We start from the raw sequence: 18,413 nt of genomic DNA on the forward strand, positions 1-18,413 counted from the left end.
ACAGTGTGTTACTGAGCCAGCCCTCACTGCCCTTCCCCTTCTGAGCCAGGCATTCCAACCCCCACGTGGGGATGGTCACACACCCAGGCATGGCTCTGGCACAGCCACAAGGTCCAAATTATCACAAATCTGTGGGGAGAACCTAAAGCAGCTTTCCAGTGCCTGCAAGAGAGCTGGAGAGGCTCTCCCACACAAGGACATGGTGTGACAGGAGACAGGGGAATGGCTCCCACTGCCAGAGGGCAGGGCTGGATGGGATATTGGGAATCAGGAATTGTTCCCTGTGCAGGGTGGGCAGGCCCTGGCACAGGGTGCCCAGAGCAGCTGGGGCTGCCCCTGCATCCCTGGCAGTGCCCAAGGCCAGGCTGGGCAGGAACCTGGGACAGTGGGAGGTGTCCCTGCCATGGCAGGGGTGGAACAAGACCCTAAAGGTCCCTTCCAATGCACAGCATCCTGTGAGGTTTAACTCTAATCAAAGCCCTGCACACTAGCCGTGAGTTAATGAAGTAACCAGGTTTTAGAAAGCTTTTTTTCCAAATATTTGGCCTCTGGCTTTACAGTTGCAGACAAAACATCAAGCAATGAAATCTTTCCATGCACACTCCACACACAACAGAGCTGATTAGCTTTCAATATTATGGAATCAAATTGATTGAAGTTACAACTTGTTATTTTATAAATAAAAACAAGTTGCTGAAAAATCACATAAATTTTGGCACTGTATCCAACTAATTAAACCTCTATTTCAGTAGAATTCAAAAATGATCTAATTGAGAAATACTAAAACGGGACTTTTTCTGTGTGGTGGAGAGAATGACATCAAAATGGTTTTAAAAGACCCAGACAAGATTAAAAAGCATAACTTTACAACCAAAGCAGAGATAAAGACAAAGCACAGAGACACAAAAATTGAAGAATGCCCTGACTCCATGCTGCTGTGGAGGCACTGAGGGGAGGAAATCCCTGAGGAGCAGTTTCAAGAATGGAAAAAGGTAAAGAAAACTCTTGAGCCAGCCACAGACATCCCTGTACTGCAGAGGGATGCAGGACCCCTCAGCCTCTGGATAGAATAACTTCAAACCTCCCCCGACTTCCCAACTTCTGCAGGGCTTGAAAGGTGGATGGAGAACAATCCTGCTAGAAGGGAGCAGCCAAACACAACTTTTATGCATATTCATAGAGTGAATCTGACTTTTGGAGCTGCTGGTAGTTGAAACAAAGATAAAAGAATTGTGAGAGTAAGGAAGAAATTTCACATGGATGAAATAGAACTGGCAGCTTTGATCATTGTTCAGAAGCTGGAAAACAAAACTCCCCGAGAAGCTCTGCAGAGACACGGGCTGTGCCAAGACCTGGCACAGAGAAGTTTTCTGGAGGAGCACAAGTAGGCAGGGAAGAAGTAAAAAAAGAAGTAAAAGGGGACAGGGAGGGGGCTGGAACTCTGGGGGCCAAAAAATAACTTAAAAAAAGAAAACAAAACTATCAAAAGAAAGCAGTATTTGGGAAGAAACCAGAGGGTTTTATCCAAAAAATCTTCTTGATCAACTAAGTCTACCAGCAGAAGCAATGCAAACTGAGACAGAGCTCTGTCCTGAGTGTAAAATTGTACTCAGGTGAAAGATTGTCTATTAAACATGAATATAAAACCCTGAGTAATTAAATCTTTTTCATTTTTAACAACAGATAATCAGATGCAGAGAACATTTAACCTTTTTCATTTAACTTTGGTAATATAAGAAGCTGACATGTACTCCAACAAGTTTCTTTTATACCTATTTATGATATGACCTTTTATATACATATATATATGTACTTACATGTACGTGTTTGTAGGAAATGTGTACATTAATCAATATTTATCACTCTGTAGTAACTGAAAAACTACCCTGCAGTAGATACACAAGAGAAATCAAACTGAACAATGCAGAGATGAGATACCTGCTCTGTTTGCAACAATTCCTATTTGTTAGCTTATTCAACAATGATTGAACATTTTGGGAACAGCTGCCTTGGTAAAGGCTCGACATCCCCAGCCTTCCACTGATGTGCAAGGGCAACAGTGTTCATCCCTCCAGATCTGTCCCCAGTGATATGTCAGAAATTATATTCCTGATGTTCACGAATTTATATAAAACACAGTGGGAAAAGGAAACAGAAACACTTAGAAAAGCTACTCAGATAAAAGGAGAGCCTTTTTCTAGTTGATAAATGCACTCAGTAGCACATTTCTTTATGTAATCTCTCTTCAGACAGTAGAAGGAAGCCTCTGCAGAATTTTTTTTTTTTAAGAGATGAAACATGAATCATTTTATCTTTAAATTACATAACATGAATGCAAATTAATCAGTATCCTTAGACAACTACAAAGTTGATTAAGTGGCTCTTAAAGTCAGAAGATACCAGAACTGTTGAGCAGTTCTTTTTACGTTGGCTGTAACCCTTAATATTTCTCCCAAGCAACATGAGAAAAGCTGGAGACATTAATATCCATTAGAGGGAAAGCCTGGTAGGGATTTGAGAGTGCTCTGGCTGTGCTGTAATCGATAGGTTACCTGCTCAAGAGAGGCCATACATTACTTTTACTCCAAGACAAATCCACTGGAAGTTATGTTTTGTTTCTGTCATCGAGCAGCTCTTTCTCATCCCAGCTTTTGTTGAGCTTTCCTTGCACAGAGTAATGAGCCCAGGACTTCTTCATGACTGAGGGGGGCCCTCATTTTTCAGAAAAGTATCTGTCCCCCATCTGACATAAAGCACCACTTAAGGATGAAGCAATGGCATGAAAGCTGCAACAGAAGCAAAAGCAAGGGGAGAAAATAAATAAATTCCGCTGCAGTGGAATTGAGGGAGTAAACTATTTAACTCTAATTCCTGACAGAGCAGGAAACTCTGTGCAGGTGGATAGCAAAGTGCTGAAAGAAAAAAAGAACTGGCTGAAAGAGCCCAGAAGTTGGGTGGCAGTGGCAATGCAGACAAAAAGGTTTAAAATGGATGAAATTAAGAGGCTCTCTAGCAGCAACCCCTCCTCCCCTTCCCACTTCTCTCCTTCTTCCCTGAAGGAAAAATGAGCCCTTCATAACAACATCAGAGAATTTGGGTGGGGGTTTATGTGTGAGTACAGAATCTGGTTTTAGCTGATGGGATCTTTGATGAGGATTGAAATGCTGACATGAGAATAAAAGGGATCCATAACAACATGTTCTGAAATAACTGAAGCTGGAAAGCAAAAAGGGAGAGGGGAGAAGGAAAAAAAGTCAAAAAGAAAAGGGAAGAAAACAGAGGAAAAAAAAAAAAGAACAGAGGGTTGAGTGGGGGGAAGGAAGGAAAAATAAAAATGGGCAACATACTACAAAAAAATGAAAGGCTACAGATTCATAGTGTGTCCACAACAAATGACACCAATTCCTTGGAATCAGTGCAGAGCCTCGAGTTCCACACAATTGTCTGTTAGAAGAAAGGATGAACACCTCACCTACATTTATTACAGTTCTTCCAAGTAAAAGATCAGATGGGTTAAAGAGGAAAAGCCTGTGTACACAAAAGGTGGAAGAAAAGCAATGGCTGGAAAAGAGAAATATTTGAATTATTGAAAACCAGCTCATTATTTTCTCTTGAATACATGATCTCAGTAAAGGTTATCTGACATTAATGACTATCTCTGCTATGGAGGCAAAGAGGTGCCTGGCAATCCACTCAAACATTCCAGTTAACTTCCTTCAGCCTCTTCCAGTCCAGCAGGAACTTCTGGCTCCACATTTCCTGGAGTGGGAGCTGCTGGGAGAGCTCCAATCATTTCCCTAGGTCAGGAACAACCTGATTCCAACACTCAGTGCTGTCCCTTTCCTGCTCAGCAGCAGGAACATCCCTGGTGTCATCACCAGCACCTGCATGTCCTTCATCACAGAGAGCCACGACCACCAGCAAGGGCACCTATTGAACAAACAGCATCCTTAGTGCTTGTTTGTGCCATCCTGAAAAGCACAGCTCGTCTTTACCCCTGCTCACCACCACACCAGCTCCTGGTGCTGGAGATGGGATGGGTAAAAGCTCCAACCACAAATAAGTTCTAAATTCCTAAAATAATTCAGAAAACCAACAAAGAGAGGATGGAATATTCCATCATTATTGCCACTGCCCATCAGTATTTTGATTTATGACCAGCATATGTAGCACAGTACAGACAGTCTTTTGAAATACCTGCAACCTAAAAGGACTTAATTTAATATGGAGCTTTACTAAGAAAATAAAAGCAACTGTGAGCCACTGGGGAGCAGTGATCCCAAACTGACACCCACCTCTTGCCAGGAGAGATGCAGTGTGCACCTATTCCTCAGGTCATTCCTGCCCACACAACATCCTAACTCATCCCCAGGTGGATGAAAATTACTCCTGGATCAATCCTGATACATTACAGTCCTTCCAGGATTTGCTGATACCCCATCCTAGTGTTTTTGTTTAGATATTATAAGTGTAGAATGTTATGGTCATTAAAAACAACTGCAAAATTACAGAGAATTTGGGGAAACCCTGTAAAATAAAGGGGTTTTAGTAAGCATGCACCAGGCTGCACAATTGTGTACTGTAATGTAGTTCAAAAACAAAAAATGCAAGCCAGATGCCAAGCACACAAGAACACCTTGCCTGAATAAAAGAAAAACTTCTCCTTCAGCCTCAAAAATGCATTTGATAGCAAGGGTTTTACTGCACAAGATGTGTCTCCAAGGCAAGATGGAATCCTACAAAAGCAAGCTGAGGGCAGGTCACCAGGTGAAAGCCATGAAACCTCTCCCTCCTCACCTGTGTCCTGAGAGTCCGGGCCCTGGACAACTGGGCAGCCTCAGCCCCATATAAAATAACACATAATGGATTCCATAGCTAATAGCTCATGAGAGCATTGCTTTTTCTTCTTAAAGTAATAAATAGAATCACTAATATCTATGTTTAAACCTGGGCATCCAAATATTGTGATCAGCCAAGAGTCAGAGCTGTTCCTAAATCATTTTTCCCCCATGGCTGTCAATGACAATTATCCAGGAATAAATTGCACAGCTAGAACATCTTTCACAAGCCCTGTTGTCCACAAGAACCGTGCTGAAAATGGTTTTTTTCTGTCACTTCAATTTTATGTTTTAATATAAATTTAGTGCCACTAAACAGCAAACTCTGAGACACAGCTCACTGCAAGTGTTGTTGAATTTCATTCTGCCTGACCCAGTGCTACATGGACAGGTTGGGCTGCACTTCATCTCCCTGACAATTTCAACTTTCCTCCCCTTGCTGCTACATGAGCTTTGTGCTTTAGTGCTGCTGGTTAAAGGGTCAGCTCCTTTTGTGCCCAGCAGGGTGTCAGACTGCAGCTGCTGGCGATTATGGCCATTAACTCCAGGTACAAGCAGACTCAGGGTGTATTTACTGCTTTTCTTGGAAGCATCCTAAAAATACAGGCCAAGCCTTCCAGCTCCTGCTCTCAAAAAACCTGGTACTGAAATACACAGGATGATGCCCCATAGCAAGCAGCGAATGCAGTAAAAATCCTCTCAGTGACTGAATGTGCTTTCAATATTATTTTACTTACATTTATTCTTGCTTTGTCTCTCTACTGTTTTCTTTTATGTCCTTCCTTCTGTTATTTCTGACTGGAACTCTGCAACTCTCTTTCACACCCAGAGCCAATGCTTTGTTGATGGCTCATTGTTTACTGCATTTCTGACTTGCATGTCTTCCTACTGCAAAATCAATGCAGTACTTGGATTTAACATAAAAAGTGAGTGCTAACAGTGCCTTATTCTGTAGCTAATAACAGTCCCATATTATTACTTTTTATGCCCAATAAAAAATGAGAAACTGCCAACTATGGTACTCATGGCAAAATTGCAGCCTGAAGCTCAGAAATCAACTCTAAAAGCCCAAATTGCATGTTGGGCACCACATGGCTGACTTAACCACCCGTGGGACTGGGGTTCAACCACCGTGGGACTGGGGTTTAACTACATGCTAAACTAGTTTTTCCTGCAGAGATCATTGTTTAACCTTTAAGCAGGATGTCTGTAGAAGGGCACAAGAGAAGAACCAGCTCAAACCCCAGAATATTCTGAAGGATGATCCCAGGGAAACTGCAGCAACCCATAATTTAAAGAGAAAAGGACCAGGGGTAAGAGCACAGTACCCACTGTACATGTGGAACAATAACCATGTCATACAACTATGGAATTGTCCATCTGCCAGTGAAGATCTTGTTTGATTATCATCTTCCATCACTGCTGTGAATGCAAGCCTGCCTGCAGCCCTAACTTAGGGTTTTATTCAAGCAAATGCATCTTTAAGAGACTTTGTTTGTACTTGTCACATGTACCTCCAATTGCTGCTTCAATACTCAGAATCAGTTTAGTAAATCTCACATAAATTAAATAACAAGCCTTTTTTCTTTATAAACAGCATAATCAGCACTGGATAAAATATTTATTATTTCTACTATAAATTTTGACATGATAATATAGATCTCTTAGATATTAAAGCAAAATACTTGTGCTGCCAAGTATAAGAGTTGAAATCCCATCTTTTAACTACAAAATGTGGCATAAATAGTTTAGAAGTAGTTAATTTAATGCAGATCAAGTCCTCAGATGCAAGATGATGTTAATAATTACAGGAAAAATTAGATATAGTTGTATTTAAACAAGTGCCACATGAAACACGCTTGACCATCTGGTAAAACTGTCTTAGGGTAGGATGCTGGCAGATATTGCATAATCATCTGCATATGACAGATAATTTTAGCCAAATCTAAATTAAAAAAAAAGTTCTCATACTTCTTAAGAAAAAAAAATTAAACTGCTTTTCAAACTTAATAAATACCTGAAGTTATTTAATATTAATACTGTATGAATTACATATAAAACTAACATGCTATGGATACAAAAAAGAAGAACAGTACATTTTTTTAAACTGTTTTCGAGGTGTTTTGAACCACAAATTGTTCTGCCTAGAATTTCTCCTGTATTTTGTTCCTCCAAACATTTTCAAAGTAGTGGCTTAGAAAAAGTTAGCACAAAAAAGAAGAACATCCTTGTGCTACTCAACCACTCTGCAGTACAAGGACTATTTGCTCACATCGCTTAATGATCTGGGACGTGAGAGATTTGGAATTCCTCTGGAAAGGTTTTCTGAAGCAGAAAAATAACAACAATTGGTAAAGGTTGTCCTTGCAGAGCAGGTGGTGAAGTTTCCCAATTTATACAAATATCTGTGCAGTCATATCTCATTTAACTGTGTTGATTTACAATTTATTATTTAAACAGTGCACAAAAAAAAAGTGCACTACAACAAAATGTTATCAGTACTGAAGGTCATTCTCTAAATAGTACAAGGAAACATTTCCTAAAGCCAACTACTACCAAAAGAGGAGAAAGGAAAAAAAAAAAAAAAATCCAAAAATTACTTGAAGGTCTAACAAAACAAATATTGTCATTGAAGACAATTGAATCTTATAGTACTTATTCTAAATACAATATGGAGTTAAAATTGACTGAAGGGATTTGATTCTCCTTAAATACATTGGAACGGCTGAGAAGGAATAGAAAACCTGTTAAACAAGTTACCAAAAAAAAAAAGAAAAAACCAAAAAAGACAAAGAGCAGCCCTTCAGGAGTGGATGATCTGAAGGAAGGACAGCACTTGGTGTCTGTGCAGCCAGCCAGGCTGGAATGCCACAGCACCTTCCACTATGCAGCTGCCTGGGGAATTCGTGTTTGTACTGAGGTGGGAGGGAGCACCCTGAGGGCTCCACACCCTGCTCACAGCAGGGGCAGCCTTCAACCTGAAGCAAGTTGCTCCCCATGTTGTTCGGGGAGCCCCTGGCCTCCCCCTGCTGCCCACCCAGCCAGGATCCCCCGGGTCACAGCTCTGAGCCCTGGGCTTTGCTGTACCCCCTGTTGTAGAATTCTACATTTACTGCAGCAGAGGTAGCTCCCCTTTTGGTAGCTACTCATTCTAAGTAGTGGCTGCAGTCTTTTTCAACAAACATTGTGTGGGTAGGAGCACATCCATGACCCAACATATTTTTATGTATGACCCAACAGGGCTCAGTTTTCAGTTGTTCCACATACTGGCCTATAACACCATTGAATCACTACAGAGCTCAAAGCAACTGGCACTTATCCCACCAAATATAAGCACCTTGATGAGCTAAACTAATCACCAAGCCAGTGTCCATGCTAAGTTGCTTTTCACTTCCTCTCTTCTATAATTTCACCACACCAATTCATTGGCCAGCCTGGTGCTCTGAGCATCACCGACAAATAAACCCCAAGGTCAGGAGCAGTGAGAGCCCCCAAGGACAGGGATTTCTCTGCAGCTCAGGACACACCACACCTTGTTTCCCCTGAAGGAGAACAGTTCTCTCCTCTAGCCTGTGTTTCTGAAGGGAATATTGGCATACAACCTAATTTAGGAGTGCCACATTGAACACAGCCCCTTTTACAGCCCTGCTGCTTTCCAAAGGCATCAGCAAGCACTCCTGGCCTAAGAACATCTGGAATAACTGCTGGGGTGTGCCCTAGAGTGGATACAACCCTGGAAAAGAGTTTCAAAGGATTTGAATTGTCATTTGTCTTCTGTGAAGTCTCCAAAATGGCCTGAACATTCACTTCCACAGAGAAGTGCTGTAAAAACCAAGAGATCCATGTGTTCTCTGCTTTTCAGCATCCAGGAAGGATGGATGGCATAAAGCACAGATGTACCTCACTGGTATCCATTAGGAATCAGATCCATCATGAGTTTATTCCCAACATTCCCAGATGGATTTTTGATTGTTATTGTCTGCCTAAAAGGTAAAAAGCAAAGTGAAGAATCTGATACTGAAGAATCTCTACAGGGAATGCACTGCAGACACCATCATAAAGCCTTCAGACAAAATGATAATTTTGCTGCAAAGGGAAACATACAGTAGGATGAAATATAAATAACAGATGAAACAAATAAGGGGTGGACAGATTCAAGGAGGGAAAGGAAGCAGAGAGAAGATAAGAATTGATATAACTGGAATGTACCATGCAGGCTGTGCAGGGAGAGCAGAGGGCCTAAAACATGACTCAAACAAAACTGCTGCAGTACCATGCAATATTGTGATAAAAATATATAAACATTAATAAAATATTTCTATATGTTAAATATATATAAATATTTTGAAATATATAAATATTTTGAAATATAGATATAAAATGGCCTGAGAGACACTTTTAAAAATTTGTGGGAAACTGAGATAAAGAAACTTTCAAAAGAGTCGAGGGTCATGTCCCCAGAAGATTGTAACACAACATCAGCAGCAGAGCTGGCTATTAGTGCAAACAAATCAGCAAAGAAATTTCAAGTTCAGCATCATGAAAGAATGTAATGAAACCCAATCAGTGGAAAGGCAAATAACTCCAAGCAACAGCTTTGGTACTGCAATTTCCCCTTGGATAATTTTACTGCAAAGAACAACTTAATTCCTCCTGATAATGACTGCCCATTAGACCCAACAGCTATTGCTACTGTCACCTATGAAAACTCTGCTGTGCCAGACAGAATTCCAGAAGTATTCCTCGCAAACAACACAATCACTTCTTTCATCACAGAATTAGAGGTGTGAGCTACAAAAATTAAGACAACTTTCTGCCACATTCAGTCAATCCCCATATTCCCCACACTATTATCCAAGGAGAAGACAATCCCATCAAATAACAGCAGGAAATCCTAAGCTGTGGGATGGATTTCAGTCACCTCACTACAACCAGCCTGGGTGTAGCCTTTGCACGTTGATTAATGATGATTAGGTCATTGATAATGATTCTCATTAATGATCACTGCTGCAGCCCTGCCCAGGCTCATCCTTGGGTGCCACGTCCTGGTCACGGCTCACATCTGTCTCTATCAGAGCTTCAAAATTTTGGGTGCCCCATCTGGGGGATTTTCATTCCTGTTTGTCCAGGAAGGAAACAATGAGGCAAATAGAATTAATTTCCTCCTCCTCTAGTCCAAAAGCCTCTGAGGAAAGTGCATCTTTCAGGTACACACAATAAGGCAGCTTCACCAGGGAAATCTCAACTCTGCCACTGGCTCTAATTTGGGGAGGTGAGTGCTGCTTGTTTGCTTTTTGTTGATGTTTAGATTTTCACTATTATTTACCACAAAGAAGAGAGAAAAAGATGTAGAGTAAGGTACTTATAAAGCCAAAAGTTGTATTTTCCCCTTTGCTCCACACCTTCAGCCAACATAGACACAGCAAATGAGGTCGGAAACCCTAACAAAAAAATTCAGTTTTAGCAGTTTTAGGTGGAGGTTACAGATCCAGATGAAAGCTCCATTTTGTGTTAATAGACCATGGTTCCTTCCTATCAATGAAACTACATCTCACAACCTGCAGCTTAGTTTAGGCCCAATATTGTTCTGAACAGAAAGACATAAATCCTTTCTTAACTGGCAATTTAGACAATGAGAATCAGTAGGAGGGAAAATGATGCTGTGATGAACGCATCAGTTACCAGTGAGTACATCTGAAAAGGTCCTGCCCAAGACCAACGGGAAAAAATAACAAAGCCAGAAGTCTCAGCACCACACATTTTGACCCTGAGGTACCTTCCTCCTCTGGGCATTCTGCAAGCAGTGCTCAAATTTGTGGCAGTGGCTGCTGTTTATTAGTGCCCAGGGTTTCACATGCAGATTGCTGGAGACACTTTTAAATTTATCACTATGAAATAATACACAAGCTTTTTCTAACAGTGATTCATAGCGTTTTCATTTCTGCTCTGCTAATGTCACAAATTTGAGGTTTTCAGCGCTTTCAAGGTTAGCTCCTGCAGTGTCAGATCCTAAAGCAGTTATTGTGATTTAGCAAAGCAGGTCACTGTCACCTCAGTGCCTTCCTTGGATTCCATCATCTTCTTGTCTTTTATTTAATGACTGTTGAAGTGAAAGGACTCATAGTGCTTTCAGTGCAGATTCCCCCACACCAAACTCTCTGCAGTACAATGCACCTGTATTTGTACTTTCCATGAGAACTAAAATTTACAAAAATCCCTACTTTGTAAGAAAACACTGTCATTTGTGTGATTCATCCTTGTATCAGGTTTGGATGTCAGTTATGTTTGGGTTAAAATTAAACCTGTACATGAAGTACTTTTCCTATAACAAGATAATAAGCTAAAAGGCCAAGTAAATGCTATTTATTACAGCAAAGACAAAAAGATCAACACCAGGATGTTGTTCTTTTGTTCAGTGCATTCAAACTACTTTTTCTTTTATAGTTCCACTATTCCAAACATGTTGGTTCTTTCCAAAACCCTGCTCTGATTGGTGCCCCTCTTCTGCAGCAAAGCTGATTTTAGCAGACTGTTTGACATTTGCTCACAAATGTACCTGCAATTCATTTCATTAGGACATGCACCCACTGATTATGATACACCTTTACTGTCACTAGTCTATCAAATAGATTGAAGCAGAAATACAAATATTCAAATACATTGAAACTCTTCCACAAAGCTGGAGGCTCTGTGCTTCCTGAGCTCTTGTTATGCACAGCACAAAGATTTATGTCACTTAAGCAGTGCTGTCCTTCCACTTGTTTGGGGAAGCACAGGGTTAGAGTCTTCTACAGCCACCTGTGCCCTCAGCAGCTTTCAGGATTCACATTTGCACTTCTTGTTCAGGACACAAACACTTCATAACCTCATACAGCTCCTCTGCTTCTTTTCACCTCTCCCCTTCACCACAGCCCCAGTTTCTCAGGTTATTGTTGCTTTATCTAATTGTGATACACTACACTACAAATATTCAACACCACAGCCATCCCAAGCACATTTACAACCTTAAATACCTTTCTGGGAAATTTCTACCCACCTGTCTCATTAAAACAGAAGTATTGGTTCAGGTTATCCTAACCCAATGCATTACACCTGACACACAGACAATGACTGGGATTGATGCCATGTTTGCCAGGGCAGGGGTGCTTTTCTTTGGCACAGCATTATTATTTCTGCAGGCTGCAGAGACTCCTGCAAATGGAACAGGCACACTCTGACACTCAGACAGTCCCTGCTGAATGGGAGCCTGGCTCCTCAGCCTTCACTGGAGAACAGCAATGATGATCATTGTGGGAAACACATTGCTTTTGCATCCAGGTGCTTTTGAAATGCAATTTTTGACCCAGCAAGCAACATTTCCGATTTCCAAATTCTACTTACTAAGGTACTATACTGCCATGAATGCAAAAATATTTCACATTACTCAAAACTTATTCAGAATTACATCTTCTCTATGCAAAGTGACATTTTCACCTTTTTCTTCCCAATAGCCATTAAAAAAACAAGAGAGAAAAATCTAAAAACAAAGTCACAAATACTTCAAATTATAGAAGATTTAAAAAATTTAATCAAGTATCATGTCAGGAGAAACTAATAATCAGATGTGAAACAGATTCACCATTAATTTATCTGAATTGACTACATAGCATAATGTTCATATCTGGGACACAATTGAAACTGGGACATAATAATGATTATTTAACCTAGATTCTGTAAATTCACCTCAGACCATTTCACAGCCAATACTCAATGACCTGCCACAGGATGCAGACAGAAAATGTTCTGAAAACCACAGTATTTATTTTCTGCTTGGGGGCAAGTAGTGCCACCAAGGCTGGCAAAGGAGAAAACTGCAGCAATGTCTAGAGAGGGCTTGATGGGCACAGAAATATTGGGATATAAAAATTTAAATAGCACCTAAAGAAAGGCTTGGCTGTCAATACCTTACTGGAAATAGAAAGTAATATTCAAAATAATCTTGCAATAGTTTATTGAAAGAACATCCTCTGCCTGTGTGAGAGCAAAAAAGCTACCCCACCACAGGTGGAAAAATAGATGATTATGATAATGGAACCCAATTCTTAGGGTATCACAGACAAAATTCTACTTCACAAACACTTAAGGAGAACTGAACCAGGATTTGGCCATGCTCATTATCTCATATCAGAACTTCAGAAGATGTAGCAGTGATGTCTAAACTGAAATGTGCATTCACACATGCATAAGGGACCTTTCTCACAGGAAAACTGGCACCCACTTTGCCAAGAATCACCCAACAAAAATGCTTAACACTGTAGATACTTCTAATTATCACAAAGTGCCTTGGGAAGTTTAGTGTCAGCGCCAGTCACCAATCACCAGTGTAAGGCTTTTACTGCTTCAGAGCAAATCATTTTCTGTTGTTTACTAGCAAAAATCCCAGCGTTTTATAGTTCCTGAGCACTGCAGGAAGCAGCTGGATATTTTGCATAATTTTTTGTGAGACAGCCAAGCACAAAGCTCTTAAACCTTCCTGGTAGAAACAACCCCAGCGAGCCAGGGCTGCTTGTGCTGCCTCCAGGGCAGGTGGCCTTCCCTGCCCCTCCTCCCGAGCTCCCTGTCCCCTCTCCAGACAGCTCCTGTCACCTTGCAGTCACTGTGCATTCACAGCTCTCTCCAGAAGCACTCATCAATCATCTAATTAAAGTCTTCTACTCCTACTTTAGGACTCTAGCCAGGTTAAGACATATGTTACTCAAACATTTTGCTGAAGCATTAATTCAGTGCAGACTTTTGTTTGTCTCATTTCTTTGTCCAGCTATTGCATTTTAACACTTACTGAGCACAGAACTGGACAATTAGAGCCCTTGGCAATGAAGTTTTCCTATTATATTTCCCTCATATTAATCAAAGGCAGAGATTTATCAGCTGGTTTAAAGATGTGGATGTTGGATCGCTGTCATAATTCATCTCTGCTTTGATTATACCCTTGTCTATCAGCTCATAATTAATGTTTATAGTGATTACCATCAGCTGTTCTGCACCACAGATGCAAAAGGGGCAGGAAGGCTCCTAAGGAAAGGCCAAGCTGCTGCAGGGCCACCTCTGGCACCAGCCACATGTTCTGTGACAAATCCTGTGGCACACCTGAGTGCTGAGTGAGGATCACCCACCAAAAGTCCAAAACACCGCAACGAACACACAGAGGTTTCACAGCCCCACTGTCTCCATTAAAGCAGAGCTGAGTGATGATGGATCCAAGCTCAGAGTTCACTGAGAGTCAGGCTGGAAAGGATGCCAGCAGTGGAGTTAGGCACAGCCAGGTGTCACAGGTGTCACACTGACAGGGTAAGGCAGCTCAGGGTACAGACAAGACTATTGTGTAATACATCTATGCTGAAATACAGCAAAGGAATCAACACAAAAACCTCACTAGATCATGACCTGAAACCTGCTCCTAATTACACCAAGCTAACTACCAGTGATCTGCAAACATGAGCAAGTTCCCACAATCATTTAACCAGCAAAAGTCTTGCTGAATACATATCCTCAAACATGACACAGGCATTTCAAATCAAGAAAGGGAGAATTATTATTATTATTATTATTAGGGAGAATTATTATTATTATTGCCATCTGTATTTCTCAAATGCACTAAAACAATAATTATTTAAAACAAGTGTGTAATCAAACGATTACATTCTATTTTTTAAGTGTTTTTCCTTGACCACTACACATAACCTGGTAACTGCTCGTGCATAAAGAGAAATCACTTTTAATTGTGCAGCAGGTGAGCACTACATGACTTTTTCCAATCTGTGCCTTGAAATAAGTTCGTGAGCCAACACTGTGGAAAAAGCACCAGAGGAAACCCATCTTAACAATTCTCTGGTATATCAGTTCACCTTGTGTTTACATAGCCTTTTTTCCTAAAATTGCCACTTTAAAACCTTAGTATCAGAGTGAAAAAAGAGGGAAAGCTGCTATATTTACAATGAGGAAGTCACACATAAAACACTATTTTATGGTTTGTAAAACCAAACTAAACAAGCAGTCCTGAGTGACTTTACCAAAGGGTGCTGAAGACAAGGACAAAAAGGCTCGTTGGGAATCCAGCTCCCACTGGCAGGAAATCAATACTTCAGGCATTGACAAGACACAAACACAATGGAAAACATTCTGACAAAGACAGGGAGCTATAAAGAATCCATGTTTTATACTTAAACCTCACAGCACCTTAAGGTTTTCTCCACAGCAACTCAATACAATCCCCCCTTTTTTTCTCACTTTCTGACCTGAAATTTAGAAGTAGCAGCATGAAATGCAGGAATAAATGGCAGGATCTGTGGAACTGAAGTTCCAGCTTTGAGATGAGGATGAATTTCGGGTTTGCTTTATCACCATGGTGCAGTCAGATCTCAGAACTGTGCCCTCGTTCACCCCTCCTTGTCCCCCTCTCCAGGAGGATTACAAGAACTCAGCAAGGATGGAGGGAGCCCCAGCCCAGCCCTGCTGTCCCAGGGCCACCTGCCCAGGAGATCTCAGCTGCTGCTCAGGCTTGTCATCCTCACTGGATTCCCCACGCTGGCATTAAAACTCGACAGGAGCCCATCCCTCCATGGGGGGCATCAGGGGCTTGACCTTGTTAAAATGTTAATGGGATAGCTTTTCCTCACCTTTCTCACCTTCTGTTTGCTGCTGGAAGAATGAGTTGCACTCTTAAATAGCATGCAAGAGTTCCTGCTTAAGTTCATCAAGTGGCAAACTGAACTGCAATGTTACATTGAAATAATTTTTCACACTTATAATAAAATATCCACTCAACCCCATATTTTACTTGACGGCAAACACTACTGGAAACAGCCTAAAACTCTGCAGATTCTAACACATTGATGCTAAAACTGAACAGAGCCCAAGAAGAATTTCATGTAGGCACAGTGAATCCCAGCTCTCCCCAACTAACCAAGGTGCAGGGATTTTCTTGGGGTTTTATTCATTTAGTATTTTTTTAAGGTCATGATTTCCACGATCATATTCCAACAGGATGTGATGAGAGTGCCACATGCTGAGTCACATCTTCAGAAGACAGAAATTTGTATTGGACACTTGAAGCTAAGCAAAAGCTGAGAACATACATGGAGTTTTATCATTAAACAAAAAATATATGGATATAACAAGTTCAGTTCTTAATCATCAACAACTATACACATCTCTCTGAAGAGATTTTACATCCATTCTGTGATGCATCATAAACTGGCCAAAAAAAAAAAAAAAAAACAAAAAGAGATTTTTTCATGAACATGTACACAGAAGTCTTCTTACCCCAGATATGGGCAGTTTTGAGGTATATACAATTTTATGTCTGTGTGTGCACACTGCTTCTTTCCCTTATTCTAGGAAAGGGTATGAGACAGGACCAGTAAGGACCCTGCTTTCTGGAAAAACTGTGACTGGATTAATTTCTCTCCCTTATGAGCAGCTACATCTGATTATTATAAACTTGCCAAATCGTGAACATTTCTAAAAGTATCATTATAGTAAATATATATCTCAATTCCTCATAAAATTTACTCTACTTTTGCAAAGCTCAGTTTGTCTTATGGCAAGCCCTCTTGATCATCCAAGGAAGTGCTTTTAAGAGAACCTACAATTAACATGGGCCTATCTAATTAACAGAGAATATGGCATTATTGTGCAATAATCCCTGACAAATTGATCATTATCAATAGCTAACGACTACTTTGTTAACTAATTGCCCCGGGGCAGAAGCGTGTCGCGGGAGAGACACACTTTGTAAGGAGAGGTAACAGCTATTAGCAGCCATAAAGCTGTGTTGGGAGGTGCTCCAGGCATTATAAATCCCCCAAAGTACCCCTGGTAATGATTCCCAGTGAAGAAAGGCAGGGGTGCTCCCCGAGGCAGGAATGCCTTGTGCAGAGAACCATTCCCCACCACTACCAGGAGCGCACGGGCTGCGCAATTAGAATGAGGAATGCAGCCCATTACACGGGATACGGGAGAGCTTTCCTAGGAAAAACAACCCCATTACACATGCTAAAGAGCCTCGAGAAGGAGCCAGACTTAAGCAAAAGCTGCAGTGTGGAGCTGATGAATATATTCACTTCAGATCTTTAGTGAATCCCAACGCAGCCCGGTTAACTGCACCACAGGATGCCACGCGTGGGTTTGGATTTGGGGCCAGCATCTCCTGCCAGCCGTGCCAGGTGTTAAAAATAACCTAGAAACTGTTGTAAAATACGTGAGAGATCATTAAGCATGTACTGTTATGTTGTCGGTGTATCACAGGAGTTCCATGCTGCTGTCTCCTTATCACAATAGTTCCATACCTTCTTGGTGTTTCTCGTGGGCAGCTCCTCACAGCACTGACTCTTTCCTCTCCACAAAGCAGCCACTGACTCCAGTTCCCTTCTCACCCACCCACCCCACTCTTTTATAGCATCTTTGTCTCATTGCTTACAGCTGGGGCCTGTTAAAGTCAGGCCTGTTCCTAATCTTTGATAATTGGCCCAGCTGCAGCTCCTTAGGGGTGAGATTACTTTCTACACTGTCTTATTTTCTTATATTCTACCCCCTACACTGTTAGTTTGGTTATTATATTGTAAAAGGAGTTAAAAGGGTAGTTATAGGAAATACAGCACTCAAGGTACCTTAACACACCTCAGTGAAGTGCACCATGAGCCAGCCTGGACAGAACTGTCATGGGCCAATCAAGCCCCTTAAACCTTCATGCAAATGAAGGATCCAAACAGAAACCAATCCAAAGGGACGAAAAACAGGATAAAAAGGGGCTTTTGACCCAGGGAATGTGTGCTGGTCCATGGGGCCATCCCTGCTGAGCAACCCCAGCGCTGCTCCATCCCCAACGGGAACGCTCCTGCCCAGCCCAGGCCCCCTTGCTTTGGGCCTTTCTTTTTATAATAAATGCTGAAATCACTTCAGCACTAGGAGCCTGCTCTCGTTTTTAACACCAGAGATGCTGCCAGGCGATTCTGATGACATCCCTGAATGCCAGCAGGGAAAAGAGCAGCAGACCCTGCAGCACCGTGCCCGGAGCAGTCAGGGAGCTGCAGGACACGAGTCTGAATTCCCAGACTTCAGCGGGTATAGAAGAACAGGGCACCCTCAACAAAGGAAATGATTGGCATCTGACTCCATTGATTCAGAATGCTGAACAATTGCTCTATTAAACTATACTATATTACATTATCCTATAACTATATTAAAGAGATACTATAGTATATAGTTTATATATATATATTCACTATATATATATATATAGAGTGTATATACTATATATATAGTGTATATATACAGTGTATATGCTATATATATGTGTATATATATACTATACTATATTACATTATATACATATAATGTATATGCTATATATGTATATATGTGTATATATATACTGTACTATATTACATTATCCTATACTATATTAAAGAGATACTATAGTATAGTATATAGTGTATATATATATACACACACTATATATAGTGCATATACTATATATATGTATATATTTAGTACATATAGAGTATAAATACTATATATATGTATATATATAGTATA

At 40.9% G+C, this 18,413-nt stretch overlaps 1 protein-coding gene across 22 annotated transcripts in view; it reads right to left on the minus strand.

Annotated features, from left to right (window-relative positions):
- The window catches only part of RBFOX1 (RNA binding fox-1 homolog 1), a 1,183,000-nt gene that overhangs the window by 567,663 nt on the left and 596,924 nt on the right, over positions 1-18,413 (minus strand). The window contains exon 1 of one of the 22 annotated variants that reach the window (XM_036392510.2): positions 2,553-2,591. The exons of the other annotated variants lie outside the window; for them this stretch is intronic. Coding sequence (XP_036248403.1) covers positions 2,553-2,570 — 18 coding nt within the window. The 5' untranslated portion in view covers positions 2,571-2,591. Of the gene's footprint in view, positions 1-2,552; positions 2,592-18,413 lie in introns of those variants that run through there. 22 annotated transcript variants of the gene reach the window in all.

This window comes from Molothrus ater, chromosome 16 (assembly GCF_012460135.2).
Source record: "Molothrus ater isolate BHLD 08-10-18 breed brown headed cowbird chromosome 16, BPBGC_Mater_1.1, whole genome shotgun sequence".
Classification (NCBI taxonomy): Eukaryota; Metazoa; Chordata; class Aves; order Passeriformes; family Icteridae; genus Molothrus; species Molothrus ater.